The 21,531-nt window shown below is 35.6% G+C and overlaps 1 protein-coding gene across 2 annotated transcripts in view; it reads left to right on the forward strand.

Moving 5' to 3' along the window:
* phf14 (PHD finger protein 14) overlaps positions 1 to 12,942 on the forward strand; it is a 125,955-nt gene extending 113,013 nt beyond the window's left edge. For both annotated transcript variants that reach the window (XM_030147475.1, XM_030147476.1), the window contains exon 18: positions 11,692 to 12,942. In XM_030147475.1, coding sequence (XP_030003335.1) covers positions 11,692 to 11,766 — 75 coding nt within the window. In that variant the 3' untranslated portion in view covers positions 11,767 to 12,942. The remainder of the gene's footprint in view (positions 1 to 11,691) is intronic.
* The last annotated feature ends 8,589 nt before the right edge of the window (positions 12,943 to 21,531 follow it).

Genomic DNA, 21,531 nt, shown 5'->3' on the forward strand with positions numbered 1-21,531 from the left:
TCAAAAATCCTCACATCTCAGACTAAATTCTGACTGTACATAAAACACAAAATTGCTGTACATATCAAGGATTGACTGTCCATTTTTTGCAGCAGCATTTCACATTAAACTAAATTCTGTCCTTTTCATAGCAGTAATAGTGCACAGATCAAAAACAAAAATAAACTGTGTCCATTTCATAACAATAATACACATTTTAAAAAACATGAGTAAACTCTTTCCATTTCATCACAATAATACACATATTAAAAAACAAAAATAAACTGTTCATTTCATAACAATAATACACATTAAAAAACAAAAATAAACGGTCCATTTCATAGCAATAATACACATTTTAAAAAACAAAAATAAACTGTGTCCATTTCATAACAATAATACACATATAAAAAACAAAAATAAACTGTGTCCATTTCTTAACAATAATACACATATTAAAAAACAAAAATAAACTCTGTTCATTTCATAACAATAATACACATATTAAAAAACAAAAATAAACTCTGTCCATTTCATAACAATAATACACATAAAAAAACAAAAATAAACTGTCCATTTCATAGCAATAATACACATATAAAAAACAAAAATAAACTGTGTCCATTTCATAACAATAATACACATATTAAAAAACAAAAATAAACTCTGTCCATTTCATAACAATAATACACATAAAAAAACAAAAATAAACTGTCCATTTCATAGCAATAATACACATTTTAAAAAACAAAAATAAACTACGTCCATTTCATAACAATAATACACATATAAAAAACAAAAATAAACTGTGTCCATTTCTTAACAATAATACACATATTAAAAAACAAAAATGAACTCTGTTCATTTCATAACAATAATACACATATTAAAAAACAAAAATAAACTGTGTCCATTTCATAACAATAATACACATATTAAAAAACAAAAATAAACTCTGTTCATTTCATAACAATAATACACATATTAAAAAACAAAAATAAACTCTGTCCATTTCATAACAATAATACACATAAAAAACAAAAATAAACTGTCCATTTCATAGCCATAATACACATATAAAAAACAAAAATAAACTGTGTCCATTTCATAACAATAATACACATATTAAAAAACAAAAATAAACTGTGTCCATTTCATAACAATAATACACATATTAAAAAACAAAAATAAACTCTGTTCATTTCATAACAATAATACACATATTAAAAAACAAAAATAAACTCTGTCCATTTCATAACAATAATACACATATTAAAAAACAAAAATAAACTGTGTCCATTTCATAACAATAATACACATATTAAAAAACAAAAATAAACTCTGTTCATTTCATAACAATAATACACATATTAAAAAACAAAAATAAACTCTGTCCATTTCATAACAATAATACACATAAAAAACAAAAATAAACTGTCCATTTCATAACAATAATACACATATTAAAAAACAAAAATAAACTCTGTCCATTTCATAACAATAATACACATAAAAAAACAAAAATAAACTGTCCATTTCATAGCAATAATACATATTTTAAAAAACAAAAATAAACTGTTCATTTCATAACAATAATACACATTTTAAAAAAGAAAAATAAACTGTCCATTTCATAGCAATAATACACATTTTAAAAAACAAAAATAAACTGTCCATTTCATAAGAATAATACACATATCAATAACAAAAGTACTCTATCCATTTCATAACAATAACGCACAAAATAGACAGTCATTTCTTAGGAGTAACATACTTATCAAAAATAAACCAATGTCCAATTCATAACCATACCCATATAAAAAAAATAAAAATAAACTCTATCCAATTCATGGCAATAAAATGCTTTATGAACATGTACATGATCAGTGAATTAAATATAGGAAAATACCCGATTTTCACTGAAAAAATGCAAAATACGGAGGATAATGTAATAATAAACGGTGATAAAACACTTAAGAAAGGTTAAATGCAGAGAACAGTTCTTTTGGGAACTGCCACAAAAGTAGCACTGGCAGATGTTCTAACACCTACAATTGTTAATTTTTTTAAATTAGATCTATTTATTGAACTTTTAACATTCCAGTATATGTAAGAAAAAAACTCTGCAGTGTTAGTTTAGTTTAGTTTCTTTTTCTAGTTTCCATAAAATTGCTGGGTCATAAACACGGTAAGAGAAGTAATGATTTAGATTACAACTAAGACGGCGATGTGGTGTTTTTTAAAGTTGATCACTTTATTTAGGTATGCTGAAAATGTGCACCTTTTTTTTTTTGTAATAATTCCATAAAGAAGCTGACATTTGTCTACTCTTACGCTGACGTATGAGAGCCCCTCTTCCAGCTCCTCTTCCTCCCTACAGAGGAATGATGGGTGGATGAGGGCTTGAAACAGTAAGGATAAAGAGCGCACAAGAAATCCTGTGAAGGTCCTGAGAGGCCAGGAGGACCTTTGTCACCCCTCTGCCCAGGGATGCTCACTAAATCAGCTCAGGAGGAGGCACATCTCTGGCTTTATGAGATAGTTAGCATGCGCTGGCCCCTCCCCCCCTCTTGTTTCCATTTAAGAGCTGACTGGCCCTCCGATAACGGATGGCGCCACAGGTAATTGGAAAATTGGCAGACTTGTCAGGGAGATTTGGTGGATGGCACAAGTGTATACGATGGTGGAGTTCATGAGGTGTCACCCCACAGCTAGATTTATATCAGCTCGATGGACCAGCACAAGAAAGTATCCAGAGTTGAGGAAAAAGTAGCACATTTTTCTCCAGTAGAGACCGCATATCAAGACTGCTACAGAGACACCGACAAGGTTCCTGTTAGTAAAGAGATGATGTATGGGCTATCCTTTGCATTAACCCTAACCTTAATTTACTGTTGCTACACATGCCTTAACAACCGCTGCAAATAGCCCCGCACATCCTCCGCTTTGATTTATTTACAGTCGACTCCAGCAAACACACCAGTTCATCTCATCTTCATCTCAGCAAATTTGACATTTTAAAGTTCAATCTGCATGATCAAACAGAAGGAATGGTTGCGTTAACTCTGCCGTATCTATAAAACACTGTCTATGGGTGTTTTGATGCTTCGAGTTTGGCTTTTTGGTCGCTGCCATCTTGTTTTTTTCAGAAACACAAGTGCTTATATTTGAAGAAAATATAAAAAGCAAAGTAAAAACACTGGGAAGGCTTATGGAGTTAAGACATATGTTAGGTGGGCTCCTGCTTTAATACATTTATTGCGCCCCACTAGTTGCTACTTGCTGCAAACCACATTTATTTACACCAAACTGGACCTTGTATCACCTTAACCCTTTCATGTGTGAATTATGAAAGCCTTAATCAAGATTTTTTTTCCTGAGTGTTTTTATTCCTCTAGGTATTAAAAAAAACAGTGATTTAATTTTTTTTATTTTTTTTTTTTTATGAACCTATTTTTCATGGAGTTGCAAAAATGTCCTCTCAGCTGGCCACCATGCAAAGAAATGTATTTACTGATATACTGTGTGAAAACTATGAAAGAAAAACATTTTTAAAGCAGCTAATCTGATGTTTTCTCACATTTTAACATATTCTGATAAAGATAATATGCAAAAAAAAAAAAAAAACCCAAAAAACTGCTAATTACAGTCTAATAACAATAACAAGCAATTGATTTCTGCTCAAACATGTTAGTGCAGATCAGGTAACAGTAACAGTATGAATGTCAGTGTATTATGGGATGATGCATGAGCGTCCACTCTGTTGGCTGATATGGAACTGAAACAACAAAATCCATGAATATATAAGAGAACAACTGTAGAATAACTGTCCACTGTAGTGACCACTATGCATGAAAGGGTTAAAAATGTTTCTTTTTTTTTTTCTTTTTTTATGTGTGAATACCTGTACGTATTCTGTATTTTGAAATTTAATAAACATATCTAAACAAAAAAGTAAAAACACCGACCACATTGACTAACAGTGACATGTTAAACACTATCAAGGAGTTTTTTGTTACTTGATAAATGTTAGCACATACAGTAGTTTTACAACAGCAATGTCAAACACAATACTTAGCATTAGCTGGCCTCATGAACAGACTGACCATAAGAACTAGTGCTAACATGGTAACATGGGTACCAGTAAACCTCATGACACAGTCCTCTGATGGTCATTGTTTACATTTTGAACCATAACTACCACAGGGCCGTCTGTCAGGGAACAAAAACCATAGATTCAGTCAAATATACCTATATATATATCCTTTATTTAACAATGTGAAATCCTCACTGAGATTAAAAATGTCGATAGAAAAGTATAAACACAGGTACAAAGAATCAAGACACAACAGATAACACGCATACACTACAAATAAATAACACACTAGTCGCTTTTCCATTGAACATCTGCGCAAAACTTTACCGATATTTACTAAATGTTGAAAAAACAGAAGTGCGTAATGTCGGTTTTTCCATTAAATCACAAATGCGATGATTAGTTTATTTATTATCGCGAGATGACACGAGAAGTTATTCCATAAACATGGCAAAGAACGTAAATATGGTGTTGATTTAAAGATATATTCATTATTATTATTATATGTTACCCCTCTATCTCGTACTAAATTAAAAAATGATTGGGTTTCCTGGTGTGTCCGCACATACCGCGACATGTTTCTTCTTCTTTTTCGCTTGTTGTAACGTCCGTCAACATCCATGTTTTTAAATTCACCTGACTCTTTTGTGAAAAAAGGTCTTTCCACTGCAGTTTTGCGTGACACACCATTTGCGCTACACCTGAAAAACCACCTCTTGTCAGCGCAAAAACTTTTAATCGAAAAATGAGACTTTTGACGAAATTGTTGTTTTTCCATTAGGTAAATTTTTATATGCAAGTTATATTTGCACAGTTTGAGGGTCAATGGAAAAGCGACTACTGTCTGGTTATATACAATAAAAGAAAGTTCAAGGTTAATGAGGGCAAAATCGACAACAGTTTCAGTGCAAATTCATAAGCAATCCTGTTGATCAAAGTGTATTGTTTTCTCCACCCTTTAAATCAGACTTAACCCATAAAGACCCAAACATCCACTGCTGATGAAAAGCATCTACTGATCTAAACTGTTTAATAATTTCTGATCCACTAACCCTATCAATCCATGTAAATAATTGGCGTAAAATACAGTTTGTCATCTTTTCATGGTCATCAGATATGACCCATTTGGACATTCAGAGGCTCCGTAGTGATCATGAAAACACCGTCATCTTCTACAACATTAATTCACCAGTAAAACCCATGGAGTTGGATCAATGACAGTGGATGGAGACACTTGTTTTTGCATTCAGTTATTGATATCTTTTCTAAAATGTCACTTTTCTTCATTTTTCTCTGTTTTTGATATAATAACCCTCAACTTTACTCTGAGCTTTTATTTGTTTGTTTATTTATTTCAAATATTGCATTAAAATCAAACAACAACAAAAAAAAAATTATAAAAAGAAAGTCAAACATTCAAAAAGGAGTGGGATGAAGTTTAATTTATAATCTTATAATCGTCCGCCCCCTTACCCCATCCTTCACCTACCCTAAATTCCTGTCAGATTCCCTAAGTAGCTCAAATATCTTCACATCTCAGACTAAATTCTGACCATGCACAAAACACAAAATTGCTGTACATATCAAGGATAGACTGTCCATTTTGCAGCAGCATTTCACATTAAACTAAACTCTGTCTTTTTCATAGCAGTAATAGTGCACATATCAAAAACAAAAATAAACTCTGTCCTTTTCATGACAATAATACAAAAAACTAAATTAAACTCTGTCCTTTACATGACAATAATACACATATCAATAACAAAAGTACTCTAGCCGTTTCATCGGATTTAACCCATAAAGACCGAAACATCCACTGTTGACAAAAAGCATCTACTGATCTAAACTGTTTAATCACTTCTGATCCACTAATTCTATCAATATATGTAAATAATTGGTATAAAATACAGTTTGTCATCTTTTCATGGTCATCAGATATGACCCATTTGGACGTTCAGAGGCTCTGTAGTGAACGTGGAAACACCGTCATCTTCTACAACATTGATTCACCAATAAAACTCATAAAATTGGATAAATGACAGTGGATGGAGACACTGGGTTTATGTTCAGTTATTGATATTGGACTCCTGTCAGCTGTTAAGGAGTCTGATGGCGGTCTGGTTGTCTGACTGACCCGCTTTTGGAACCAGCCTCAAATGGACGTTGAATGACTGTGTTTGAAAGTCAGCGCCGCCTTCATCTTTACACCCTGGAAGTTGTCGTTTGGCAAAACACCACGAGCTTCAAAGCTTAAGATTAAAATCATAATTACTCTGTAGTTTTATCATGAAAAGCTCATCGTACTCGCTGTAATGTGTGTAATCTACAAAAGTAATGGCTGTAAGGTTATGGTTCGGCATCATGACTTAATGGCAGCTCATTGTGTGTTTTTAATCGAATAAAGTGTGCTGCGAGCTGATACGTGGCTGATATGATGTTGGTAATGTTTGGAACAGGAAGTGGGTGAGTACTTAAGTTAATGTTTTTAACAGAAAGGACATTAGAAACTGAAAAGTGATCAAACAGAGACTCCAAATGTGCATCCTCGGTGATCTAGTATGATGACACACCAGCTAAATGATACAGTCACATACATCCATCAGCTGAACGGAGACTAATAGACTGAAGGAGTGTGTGTGTGCTGTGGTTTATGTGTGTGACATGGGCTTGAACCACACTCAGCGACATACTGACACCTTAGAAACACCCTTTATTGGTCACACTCAGTTAACCCAAATAAGCATGTGTTTTACAAAACTAACATATAATATCTGACCTATATGGTGTTAGTTTCTGTTTCCAAATATCACGGACAGGAGTTTTTCTCCTTAAAAACGTTGGACAGCATTTAATTCATTACAGCAGCCTGAGTTTTCATTCATATACAATTCATACAGTGGCAAGAAAAACAAGAAAAAGTACATGAATCCGATGAAATGTACTAGTTTTCTTAGACTTATAGTAAGTGTGAAGAGATGAAAGCAATAAATAATATAAATAGAATACACTAATAAAGAAGAAAAAATAAAAGATTTGCATATGTACAAATCTACAGGAAATGGAAGTATATGTGCACTATATACAGGGTGGGGAAGCAAAATTTACAATATTTTGAGCTAGGGATTGAAAGACAGTGTATGACCAATTAGTTTATCAAAAGTCATGAGAATTTATTTGCCACAAGAAAATGTACATAATAGAAAATGTTTTTATTCTATGTGTCCTCCTTCTTTCTCAATAACTGCCTTCACACGCTTCCTGAAACTTGCGCAAGTGTTCCTCAAATATTCGGGTGACAACTTCTCCCATTCTTCTTTAATAGTATCTTCCAGACTTTCTCGTAATAGTTTTGCTCATAGTCATTCTCTTCTTTACATTATAAACAGTCTTTATGGACACTCCGACTATTTTTGAAATCTCCTTTGGTGTGACGAGTGCATTCAGCAAATCACACACTCTTTGACGTTTGCTTTCCTGATTACTCATATGGGCAAAAGTTTCTGAAAAGGTATGGATAATAGTGTTAGGTATGATTATGACATCAATATATGTTTAGTTTCAAAACAATTGACGTAGTGCCTGCTGAGAAAAAACAACTAAATGTTCATTGTAAATTTTGCTTCCCCACCCTGTACATACACTAATAGAGCAGAAAAAAATGAATGCATGAATCACTTATAAATGGTGGTTTGATCTGCAGACCAACACAATGTGCTTCATGTCTCTACTGAACACAGCTACTACATTCATGATAGAGATCAGTGGAGACGAAACAAAACATTTACCTTCTCTGTAAAAGATTAAAAATGCACGACTCCAACACTCTAAACAGAGTAAATTCAGCAAATATATCAATAACTGAATATAAAAACAAGTGTGTCACTTCACTGTCACTGATCCAACTCCATGGGTTTTACTGGTGAACCAATGTTGTAGAAGATGACAGTGTTTCCATGGTAACTACAGAGCCTCTGAACGTCCAAATGGGTCATATCTGATTATGATTTAAAGCTGAGAAACTGCATTTTACCTCAGTTATGTACATGTATTGATAGGAGAAGTGGATCAACAGGTATTAAACAGTTTAGATCAGTAAATGCTTTTGGTCACCGGTGGCTGTTTGGGTCTTTATGGGATAGTAAACATGTTAAGTGCATATACAGGGGTTGGACAAAATAATGGAAACACCTTAAAAAATCAACAAAATATAATTTAATATGGTGTAGGTCCGCCTTTTGCGGCAATTACAGCCTCAATTCTCCGAGGTATTGATTCATACAACTTGTGAATTGTTTCCAAAGGAATTTTAAGCCATTCTTCAGTTAGAATACCCTCCAACTCTTTTAGAGACGATGGCGGTGGAAATCGACGTCTTACTTGAGTCTCTGAAACTGACCATAAATGCTCAATAATGTTGAGGTCTGGGGACTGTGCCGGCCATACGAGATGCTCAACTTCATTAGAATGTTCCTCATGCCATTCTTTAACAATTCTAGCTGTATGGATTGGGGCATTATCATCTTGAGGTGAAGGTGTTTCCATTATTTTGTCCAACCCCTGTATATTCACCTCTTTCTTGAATCTGTTTGCTCATGCAAAATGAAACACAATTAATATAAGTTAAAAATTAATGATATTTAATCATGATTAATCAAAATCAATCCACAGCAACTCTGTAATTAATCTGATTAAAACTTGTAATCGTTTGACAGCACTATAAAAAACATAATATTTTGTGTCTTTACTGAACTCAGCTACTACATTCATAGTAGTAGTAGTAGTAGTATTCATTCAGTGGAGATGAAACAAAACATTTACCTTCTCTGTAATAGATTACAAATGTATGGCTCCAGTGCACTCAAAACTCAAACTTGTGATCCAAAACAGTCCTTTCTTGTGTAGTTGGAGTTTCAGCGTTTAATGACCAGACAGGTTTCTTCTCAAACTGAGCGTTTATTATAAAACATACTGTATCTTATAGAACACGAACAGGTAACAGACGCTCCACAACTTGAATGAACTGGGGTTTTTTGGGGGGTTTTTTTGTCAACACAATCTTAAGGTACTTCCTGTTTCGACAGGCTTCAAAATAAAAGCACTTCCTTAAATTATTTTAATTAAGTATCAGCTTTGTTGTGACTGTCTTTTACTGTTAACAGTCAACTGAAATATCTGAAAATAAATAATGTATCATTTTAATATAAACTTAAACCAACATGAATTAACTGGTTTTCTCCAAACTCCAATAAATTATTCACAACATTACTGATAAATTGTGGGATGTAAATGATGACCAGTTCAATTCTATTCACATTATTAGAGCACAAAGTATTACAGGTACTGTGTTTCCTCGTTTTTGTTTTGCTTGCTTTTTTTTTTTTTTTTTTTTTTGTATTTCTCAGCATTTCCCAATGAAACTGCACTATTATCTTTGGTTATAAAAGTTGCAAGCAAAGTAATTTCCTTTAAGAACCTTTGGACCAAATGTTTAGGGACGTGTGGTTTAGGTGTTTTTTGTTTGTTTTTTCTTTAGATGAGAAAGACTTTGTTTTGGTTTAACAAAAATATGTGCAGCTATGTGCTTTTTTACCCCAGAGTATAATAAGAACTGAATGTGCTGAAGACGTTTCCTCATCACAGTTTATTGTTAAAAGACGGGTTTTGAAGCTGGTCTTTTCAGAGGCTGGTTTTCTAATTAGTAAACTGTTTCCCTGGTGATCAACCATAGGGGCGACCATCACATATGGCGTGAATTGTTCCTTTTTAGATGTAGTTCTAATATACCTACAGGAACCTACAGGAATCCACGCTGGAGTAAAACGGCGCTTGACTCGTAGGGAACCAGAGGCGGCCTAATGCGTGAGGTGTCATGCAGCTGATCCTAACCCGGGGATCACACATTCTCTGGTGGAGATGTGTTTATTAACCTCTGGGGGGGGATAATTGTATCTGTCAGAGTCGTTTAATCACCGCTGCACCTCTCACCACTGTCACTTTCAATTTGTCTGCTTTACTAAATCAGCCAGCCCACTGTTTCCTTTGTGTGAGATGTTCTTTTATGTCGCTGTGAAAACTCATGCTTCTAAAAACATAAAAAGTCAGGGGACAAACAGACGTATTATACAGCAGAACGATGCTGGAAAAGAAAAGCTTTTGATTTAACACACCAGTATGTTATATACAGCATTGTGCAAGTTACTTCTGCTGTGCCAAGGTACGTAGCCCCGCTGAGAAGTGTTTCCCCTGGCCACAGGAGCATAATTTCAACTTTTTATCCCATAATTGTGATTTACCATGGGGATTTTTTTTTTTGTCTCCAGTAGCAGAAACGGGCTTCCTATGTATGGAAGCCTGTTTCCGCCACTGGAGGAAAAAAAAATCCCCATGGTAAATCGAAATTATGACATAAATGTTGGAATTATGATTAAAAAGTCATAATTATGAGATAAATCGAAATTATGAGATAAAAAGTCATAATTATGAGATAAAAAGTCATAATTATGAGATAACAACTCATATCCAAGGGACTTGACTTTTCATATGTCATGCTGATAGGAAGCTAAAAGGATAGACTGTTGTGTAGAGAAGGGGTGGGATTAAATGAGTTATATTTCCTTCCACTCCTTTTCGAATGTGCAAATGAAGTCATGTACAGTATATATGTATGTATAAGTTTTTGTTTTTTTTCCATGACTTCTTACTACCTTATGTCTAAGGACTAGGTAAGATCACTTTGTCTTGTTGTTGTATAATTATGAGATAAAAAGTAAAAATTATGAGACAAAAAGTCATAATTATTAGATAAAAAGTCATAATTGTGAGATTAAATAGTGATAATTACGAGATAAAAAGCCGTAATTATGAGATAAAAAGTCATAATTATGAGATTAAATAGTGATAATTATGAAATAAAAAGTCATAATTATTAGATAAAAAGTCATAATTATGAGATAAAAAGTCATAATTATGAGAAAAAAAGCCATAATTATGAGATAAAAAGTCAGTTATGAGATTAAACAGTGATAATTATGAGATACAGAGTCATAGTTATGAGATAAAACAGTCATAATTATGAGTGCAGAAGTCTAAATTCTGCTCACACAGCCAGGAGAACCAGTCCTGAGTGGGGATATGAACCTTGACACAACATTTCCAAACTGTAATACATTACAGATTACTTGTTACTGTTATTTAAAAGTAATTCCTTACTTTAAGAATTGTAATGCGTTACATGACTCCTCTATTACTTTTTTAGTTACACACAGACTCTTGTCATACATGGTGCGTCTGCAGTCCTCAAATAATAACCCCCCCCCCCCAGTACAACAGATAGGAGAGCCTGTGGACACATACATGTGTCCTGCAGCACATGTACACACAGCTCCATAAGTAACACTACAGTCTACCATGTTTGAATCCCAGCAGGAACACTTACATTGTTTTCAACATTTTACATGTTCAAACAGGGGGCGCAGCGCCGAGGGCGTCAGTAGATAAATCATGATAGGCCATAAATAAACAAAAAAGAAGTGTCTTTTTTTTTCCCCTTTAAGAAAAATAAGATAAATTTAAGCGAACATTGTTGAATGAGGCCCAATGTGTGTTGTTTTTTCCAGGAGGAAGAGGAGGAACAGCCGGAGGAAAACAGCACCGTTAAAGAGGAAACGCCGGAGCAGGAGATTCTAAACTGACCTGGACCGAGCGGACGCACACACACACACACACACACACACCACAGGTTTTAACGTTTTCTGTCCTGACGATAGCACACATGACTTTTCTACGAACATCCCAAAGTTGATGGACAGCCAGCACTTAGCTTCAACTCCAGATAGTTTAGCAACCAGAGGTATTTTAGAAAACACTATTTAAAAGAGGACGCCTTTAGATTCAAGGGTAGAGTTTGTACGTACGTTTTATGGGCGGGGCTTAACAGACGGACAGAATGTCTTCACGGGGCAGCACATGAAAGCGTCTGTCCACTTCATCCACACTGTGATGCCCTCACACATGGTAGGTTTCTGCTTTTAGGCGCACACACACACACTCACCCGCACACACACACACACACCTTCTCGTAGAGTTGGCTTGGACGTGTGTGTTAACTAACCTGCCGCCTGATGTATTTGTGAGTCCACGCAATCTATTTTCATACACTAACGACCATCAGACACAGTATCCTAAGAGTCCTGTTTACAAAGTGCGGAGGGAGTCGACGAACGCCTGTTCTTGGCCGAGCACGTTCACGCCGCTCCGACGTCAGCGGTGAAGCGCTTTCCACCGCATTTCACTGATTTAAGGATCTTATTTTTATATCGTATGCATATATTCTTACTACCCCCATTTGAAATATCTACTTATTTTCTCATGTTATTTGTGAAGTATTCAGTTTCATTGTTTGCGTTCAATTAAACTTTTGTATCATTAATTTGCAGTATAAGTACTACATACCGATATATTTTGTCATTGGATTTGTAATAAAAACGTTCCATATTTAGAAAATGGGTCAACTCAGAGATTGTACTTGCAAACTTTGTAAAGTAGAATTAGTTTCAGCTCTTTTTGTTTTGTTTTGTTTTTTTTCTTCGGCAGACGGTTCTTTGATCTGTGAGTAGTTTATGGTCCTGCTCCCTACAAAGCTTTACTTATTTGTCTACAAAGTTCGGAAAATCCAGTTTTTTGGACGTGCAGTAAATAAAACACCGCATGCACACAGAAGCCAAGATAAGGATTAAAGTCATCTGAATCAGTTATGACATTAGATAACAGATCATTTCACCACAGACTACTGTCAGGACAAAGAACTGTCTGACTCACAGTACATCTGGATTTATCCCTTCAAGTGCCAATAAATCCCAAATGCAAAAGAAAAAGGTTGGACTCGATCATGTTCAGTGCACATTCATCATTTTAATTTACACTGTATCAACGTGACAAACACATACAGGTGCATCTCAATAAATGAGAATATCATCGAAAAGGCGATTTTTTTTTTTTTCCAGTAATTCAATTCAAAAAGAGAAACACATCTTTATCAATAGATTCATCCCACACAGACTGATAAATTTCAAGTGTTTATTTCTGTTCCTTTTGATGATTATATCTTACAGCTAATGAAAACCCAAAATTCAGTTTCCTCAAAAATTAGAATATTACTTAAAGGAGTGATATTTCGCTTTTTTTTTAATGGAATTATGCATTTTAAAACATTTCCCTGTGGCAAGGTTATAATAGTTTTGGATTTTTCAGTCTAGTTTAGTTTTATTTAGTTTTGACTTTTTTTTCTCTTTAATTCAGTTAGTTTTAATTAGTTTTTAGAGCAGATTTGCTAGTTTTTATTAGTTATCGTTTTTTTTCTGAATGCTTAGTTTTAGTTTAATTTAGTTTAGTTTAAGTTTAGTTTAAATTAGTTTTAGTTTAGTTGTAGTTTAGTTTTAGTTTAGTTTAGTTTAGTTTCGTTTTAGTTTTAGTTTAGTTTAGTTTAAGTTTAGTTTTAGTTTAGCTTAGTTTTAGTTTACTTTAGTTTTAGTTTAGTTTTAGTTTAGTATAGTTTTAGTTTAGCTTAGTTTAGTTTTAGTTTAGTTTAGTTCAGTTTTAGTTTTAGTTTATTTTAGTTTAGCTTAGTTTTAGTTTAGTTTTAGTTTCGTTTAGTTTCGTTTTAGTTTCATTTTAGTTTAGTTTTAGGTTATTTTATTTTACTTTTAGTTTGTCTAGCTTAGTTTAGTTTTAGTTTAGTTTAGTTTTAGTGTAATTTAGTTTAGTTTAGCTTAGTTTAGTTTTAGTTTAGTCTAGCTTAGTTTAGTTTTAGTTTATTTTATTTTAGTTTTACTTTAGTTTAGCTTTGTTTAGTTTAATTTAGTTTAGTTTAGTTTAGTTTAGTATTAGTTTCAGTTTTTTTGTCTATTTTATCTTCCTCACCATCCTATTCAAAGAAATCAGTGAGGTTACCCTGGACACTTTATTTGGGGGTGGGGTCAGGGCGGCTCTGGTTGAGCACAGACACAAACACATGGACAGTACCATGGATACATTCCCTGTAGCAGGTTGGAGGGGGTAATGTAGGAGGGGGTGCGATCCATATACAGCGTCACTTACGTGAAAACGAAACTGAAACTTTCCGTACTTTCACCGTTGGCCTCCTGACTTCTATACCTCTGTTATACCGCTGACCTGAGAAGAAATTTTCACGTTCTGTCCTATATCAACATTGACAAAGACGAAAACTAAGGGAATTTTATCCATAATTTTTATGTTTTAGTTAGTTTTGTAAGCTCACAATACAGTTTCAGTTAGTTATCGTTTTTTAGCTTACCGGCCCACAGGCCATAAGCTATTGTCGTCATGCGGCGTCCGGCGGCGGCGTCTGTTGTCATCTGTCGTCCGTTACAAAACTTTCAATCATCTTCTTCTCCGAAACTACAATTCCAATTGACTTCAAACTTGGTGTACAGCTTCTTTATGATGATGTCAACACAAGTAATGGAAATTATTTGGATCCAGATCTGATTCTGGATTTGGTGCGACTTTGAAAAATTTCCCCATTATAACAGATAGGAAGTGGATCGATGCAGTAACTCAGTAAATATAAATGATATCCAGTGTAAATTTCTACAGTCCAGCCCTGACGGGGAGATGACCAAAACATAATGTCCACATCCTGATCAGGATCTTCTTCTGGATCTGGGAACTTACGGAAAATTTAACATGGGCTCTAATGGGGAAAACATTTCAATCGTCTTCTTCTCCAAAACTACAGTTCTGATTGACTTCGAACTTGGTATACAGCTTCTGTACGATGATGTCAACACAATGTATTGAAATTATTTCGATCCAGATCTGATTCTGGATTTGGTGCCACTTTGAAAAATTTTCCCATTATAACAGATAGGAAGTGGATTGATCCAATAAATCAGTAAGTATCAATGATATTAAGTTGGAATTTGAATTTTTTACAGATCTGATTGGAATATGACCAAAACATGGTAGCCATAGGCTGATTCACTTGGCACCATTAAACTGGATTTGAATTTGTTGTTTTGAGGTATCCAAATTCTTACATGTCTGCATGTTACAGAAGCACGTGTTTGATTGTTTACAAATAACATCGTTCAGGTAAAGAAATCCGGTCACGTTATTGTCAACAACCAATTGCCGACTGTACTTCCTTTGAGCATGCGCACTGTGATCCTTCGCACCTGTTATTTGTTTAGAAATAACCTTCACGTGATCAGAAGAGGATTCCCGGTGATGTCATCGCTCAATCTTCATCGTTATTTCTATTATATAATAAATACACATAACTGGGTGATAATAAATGGCATCTGGATACATTTCCCAAAACTTTTAATTTGGCCGGTAAGCTACAGGGCCATTGGTCCTAATTTTTCTTTTAATTTGAGTTTTTATTTATTTCAGTTAACGAAAATGTTTTTTCTGTTTTAGTTTTCGTCATTTCGTTTGTTTTCGTTAATGATAATAACCTTTCCCTGTGGTCTACTTAAACTGTAAATGCTGTGCCTGGGTCTGAATTCTTCATTAATTCAACTCCACAGCTCCATCTTCAACTCTATTTCTGAGTAATGACTTGAAAAAGGTCATTTTGAGCACGGGCCCTTTAAATGCACATAACCCCACCCCCTCCAGGTCGTTGACTGCGTTCTGTCCTGTTCATCCATTTGTTTTCGTTAATACAAACAACAACTGAACATTTTAGGTAATTGGCTCAAAGTTTGGACATATTTTCAGTCTGGACTACAACAACCCCAAACAATTATGGGGTATTTGGAGAAATGTTCATCGGAAGTCTTGACCTTATATGTGCAAATGTTGCGATGTAACTAGTTATAAAACGTAACAAATTAAGCAGGAATTAAAACAGGTTGTAGAAATCCACTCGATTTTTGCTAAAATGAATATAAAGATAGCTGTGCAGCACCTGGAGGGTTCAAATTCAAACTTTATGAACTATTAGGGTCCAAACACACAAATAAATGAACCAAAGACTAATAAAAGTGGGTTTAGCAAAATATGAGCCCTTTCAAAAAATTATATAAATATTTCTTCTTTTTTTAAGTAAAGCTGTAAAACTCTTGTCCACTACAGAGGACAAAAATGCATTACTGGGTCTCAGGAGGTTAAAGGTGCGGGAGACTTTCGTGACCAATTTTTCATTTAATCTGTAAAACCTCAGTCATAGCCTACGTATATCCAATCTGTAAGTCTTTCTGTGATTACTCACCTGAATCTCTTGCATTACGGTGAACAATTTCGAAGTGCCATCCACCATAAACAAACCATGTGTTTACATTCAGAGCCGGGAGGTAACTCGGGCATCTTTAAAATTTTTTATCGCGACATGCATTGTGGGAAACAAAACTCCCTGCTTGTTTATGGTGGATGGCACTTTGAAATTGTTCACTGTAATGCAAGAGATTCAGATGAGTAATCACAGAAAGACTTACAGATTTGTGATACTTAGGCTATGACTGAGGTTTAACAGATTTGATGAAAAATTGGTCACAAAAGTCTCCTGCACTTTTAATAATCTACCCTTATATATAACAGCATAAATGTAAGAAATCCTCATATAATACCAGTGCATTGGGAAGCCTGTGTCCTGGATGTTGTAAACTGCAGAATAAAATGTGCACAAGCGTTGGTGACCCACTTTTGGGTCCCGAACCACCAGTTGAGAATCACTGCTCTAGAGCATAAACTGGACTGTTCCAGTGGACAAAGGTCATGTGGTCTGGTGAGTCCACTTTGATCCTGGGGGGACTACAGTTTAATTTATATCGATTCTCCACAAAACACAACGTTAGGTTCTGTATTTTCTTTCTCCTTTTTTATCCACTGAGCCAAAAATCCTGCCTCCTGTTTTCCACTCTCTGAATTATTACAGTTTTTCATGTTTCTTTGCTGTTTACTTGAGGTGATTCAGAATCAAATCCAATTTTCCCTACGGGGATGAATCATTTATCTTGATCTGAATCTACATCAAAAAGCATTAAACTGCCCTTTCATTATGAGCAATTTTCAAAAACTGCTTCCATGTGAATTCGAGACTAGAGATCGACTCAGGCTGAATAACTGATTATTTACTCTGCGGGTGTCTAATGTAGTAAAGGACTAATGCACTTAGGTATAAAAGTGCTCTTTTTGCTCTTCTGTTATTTTTAGTGTATTAGAGAGAGTCACAAGTTCTCAGACAAATGTAACTAGAAGCACTCGAAGAGCGCAGACCTCCGCCAAGGCAGATCAGTGGCCCCCCCACCCCTGATCACCACCAAAATTTAATCATTTGTTCCTTGTGCCAGTATCAACATTTCCTGAAATTTTCATCCAAATCCATCCATAACTTTTTGACTTATCTTCCACACAGACAGACAGACAGACAGACAAACCAACGCCGACAAAAACATAGCCTCCTTGGCAGAGGTAATAAAAAGCTTATTTATCAAAATAATTCTTTTTCTACATAAACTCATGGTGTTTGTGCAGGTCTGGAAAGTCTTAAACAGTATGGAATTTTGAAACACTGTTTTCCAGACCTTGAAAAGTCTGGAATTTTGTGTGAAAGTCTTAATAAAGTATGGAAAAAGGTTTAACTCATAGTGGAATTTTAGAGTTAGCTCAAAGGGATATATTCTCATAACAAGAAATACATGAGGAAAGGATATAAAAACTAGACACGATTTCACTAACCAGCTGGTACTGGAATGATTCTAGTCAAACTTGTCTGTGTGACATTCATGCACTTTTGTGATTTACATATGTTTTGAAAATGTTTTTGTCAGTAAAACATAATTTACTGTGGATTATACATTCATTCATTCATACATTTATTCAAATGAACTTTTCTACGACACACAACAGGTACAATCTCAACTAAAAAAGTAGGAACACAAGTATAAAAGTACATATAGTCAAGGTCTTGGGGGGGGGGGGGGGGGATAACAGTTTTGAAAAAGTCTGGAATTTTTATTTGGATAAAGACCGAACACCCTGTAAACTCCATTAGAGTCTAAACACTTTTCCAGTGTATGTTTTCATGGGTAGATTCATTCTGTATAGAATTACTGGGGCTGTCTTTAACACAGTCTTTGACATTTAGATTAGATTAAATTACATTACATTAGACTTTATTGATCCCACAACAGAGAAATTCAATGATCAAGGCAGCAACAGAATAAAGTGGAAGAAAAAGTGTGCATGCATAAAAATAGCGCAAAAACAAAATAAAACAAGTGGTGCCAGTCACAACAAACCCCGCCCCTCGCACATATTGTATCTTATTTTGACATCAATCCAGCTGATGTCATCATGTCTATGTGTGTGTTGATGTCAGCATATCAACTGCCTCTATATATATGTGCCCAGTTTGAAGTAAATTGAAATAAAATTGATGTTTTTATAGACATTTGAAATTTCGCCCATTATAACTACATGGAAAAAGATAAAAGATTTTAAAAATTCATAAAAAATTTTAACTTTGACCTACTTTTCCCAAAATGTAACCACAGCTATTCTTGGTCACTGGTAATCTATAAAGCCAATTAGGTATGAATTCAGCCAATAGTTTTGCTGCTACAGATATTTGAAATTTCGCCCATTATAAGAAAATGGGCAAAAAAAAAAAATTTAAAAAATTCATAAAAAATTTGAACTTTGACCTACTGTTCCCAAAATGTAATCAGACATATTCTGGGTCACAGGAAATCTATAAACCCAATTTGGTATGAATTCAAACAATAGTTTTGCTGCTAGAGTGTTAACAAACAAACAAACTGAACCAAAAACCTAATAAACATATTTACAACATATTGGAATATTACAGTAGAATTAGAAAAAACAAAAGGTCAGACAGAACAGATGAGACACGTACAGGACAGGTTATACTGTTGGGTTGTGTCTGACAGTGGTGGGTACGACCTGCGACGGCGCTCTGTCACACACTGTGTTCTGAAGCTTTTGGACGCTCCCTCGTAAACACACAGTTATCGGTGTAGTGTTCCAGGATGGTTCCCTGTTTTCGCTGCTGCTGCTGAAACAGCGTCCCTCACATGAGCAGTGTGTACTGTACAGGTCTGCGCTGAGCATGCTGGGATAGCATATCCAGTGTGTGTGAGGAGGGGTCCTACATATCTTCACAGTCCTCCTTCAGCGTGTTTGTCAGATCTTCATTCTCCATCAGCAGTCACAGCCGGGACGTCAACGCTCTCGCTTTCTGACATTAAGGCATCGAGGGGTGTAATTCCAATTTGTTTCAAAGGAACTATTAATTTACCCATTTCAAGGCCAGGCAGGAGGGAAGCCCTGTAAGGCCGCTGAACCGTGAAAGACATTATCTGGAGGCCTCCGATTTTGGCGAACAGACATGTAGAATTGATGACGGCGGCGCCTGCAGACGTTTGAACCGGGCTCCCCGCAGTCACGCTCCCAGCATGCCATCTGAGAGCGATGTCATTAGGCGTATGATAACAGCGATGGGCACATTAATGACAGAATGGCCCGCTCTGCCACCCGGTGCCCTGCCAATCTCCCATTTACACCCACAGCATACTAAACAGTCCCTGATGATCGCACAACCCAGAGCTGCAGCGGTGCTTAACAGCCAGCGCTTAGCAACAAAGGAACGTCCACATCCACGTTCCACACATGTTCAGCAGCTCAGAACCCACTCACATGAGGCTCCTGCTGAAAGGACAAACACAACAGTCTGGTTAACAGTCATGTTCCATACCACGGATTTCCTTTTTGATCCCATACCAAGTGAACTTCAGGCTGACATCGGCGATACTGAACCGATACTGACACTTTGTACAGATTACAGCTGCACAGTATATCATGTGAGCATCGTCACTGTGATGTACGTGTGTGCAATAGTCACATCACAGGTCCTGGAATGTAGGAGGCAAATGAACTGAATGTGTTCTCATCTAACTTCCACCTGGGTACCTGACACACACTGCACACAGCGATCCACCAGTCACATTCAATCTTTATCAGTTTTCCGAAGCAGACCACGCCTAGGGATGGGAATCGTTAAGAATTTAACGATTCCAATTCCATTATTGATATTGCTTATCGATCTGATTTCTTATTGATTCTCATTGGGTGAGGGAATAAAAGAGTACAAACGGGTGTGTTTGCATTAACTGTCTTTTATATTTCCATCTCTGCACAGAAAATAGAACATATACAGTGTGTACAAATAATAAGAACAGATGACGCTGGGCCTGGTTGGGGGGGTGGGGGGGCGTACAGTGAAAGTGAAACTAAAGACTCTTTACTAATTCCTCTGTTGCTGCATTTCTACTACGTGGAACCGGTTCGACTCGGCTCGGCTTGTCTCCTGTTGTTGTGCACCTCATTTCCTTTCCCTTCTTACCTTCGGAAACTTGTATTTGAGGAGTTACGATGTTTGTTGCCCACACCAGAACCGGAACCAGCCTGGCGTTCACTCTGCCGCTACATTCACAAGCGCCGCTAAGTAGCGTATCAAATATGTGACATTCCTGTAAATGATTCACATGCTGTGGACAAATGTTTGAGCATATTGGAGGGATTCCACCCTTCTGAAGACATGGAAGCTTTGACAGTGTTCCAGTGGACCTGGTGTCGTCTTTTTAGACCGTTTCTGCCTCAACACCATGTTGGCTATGTTCTGACCAAAACAATGAAGTGTACATGTGATGTCATCGCGCATGCACAACGAAGGCGGAATCAATAAGCAGAATCATTAAGCAGGAAGGCAAACGATTCAAAGGAATCGAGCTACTGGGAACCAGTTCTCGATTCCCATCCCTAACCACACCCCTGCACATGGAGTGAATCGCTGGTAACAACATTGAAAAATGAGCAACGAGCAAGAGAAAATCACCAAAAATAAAGACTTGGTGCCACAAAGAAAAGCAACGTCAGTTATCTGGAATAATTTCGGCTACAGGAAGGATGATACTGAAACACCTGTTCTGTGTCGACAGTGCCTTACACCTGTTGCCACAATGAAATGTAACACAACTAATTTGTTTGACCATTAACCCTTTCATGCATTAATTATGAGAACCTTAGTTAAGATTTTTTCCTTGAGTGTTTTTATTCCTCCATAGGCACGAATAAAACAATGTGATCAAGGTTTTTTTTTTTTTTTTTCATGGAGTTACAAAAATGTGCATGCATTTAATTTTTGAAGTAAAGAAATGTGTTTAAAACCCAATATCAGAAAGTGATATGAAAACAATGAAATAAAAGAAAATCTGATGTTTTCTCACATTTTAACATATTCTAATGCTAGTTATTACTCTTTTCATGGAGATAATATGCAAAAAAAAAAAAAAAAACACTTTTTTTTCTAACAGATAACAATGATTTCCACTCAAACATGTTAGTGAAGATCACGTTTATCTAGAACAGTACAGTTACAGCAATGGTCTGAATGTCAGTGTATTATTATG

Source organism: Sphaeramia orbicularis, chromosome 11 (assembly GCF_902148855.1).
Source record: "Sphaeramia orbicularis chromosome 11, fSphaOr1.1, whole genome shotgun sequence".
Lineage (NCBI taxonomy): Eukaryota > Metazoa > Chordata > Actinopteri > Kurtiformes > Apogonidae > Sphaeramia > Sphaeramia orbicularis.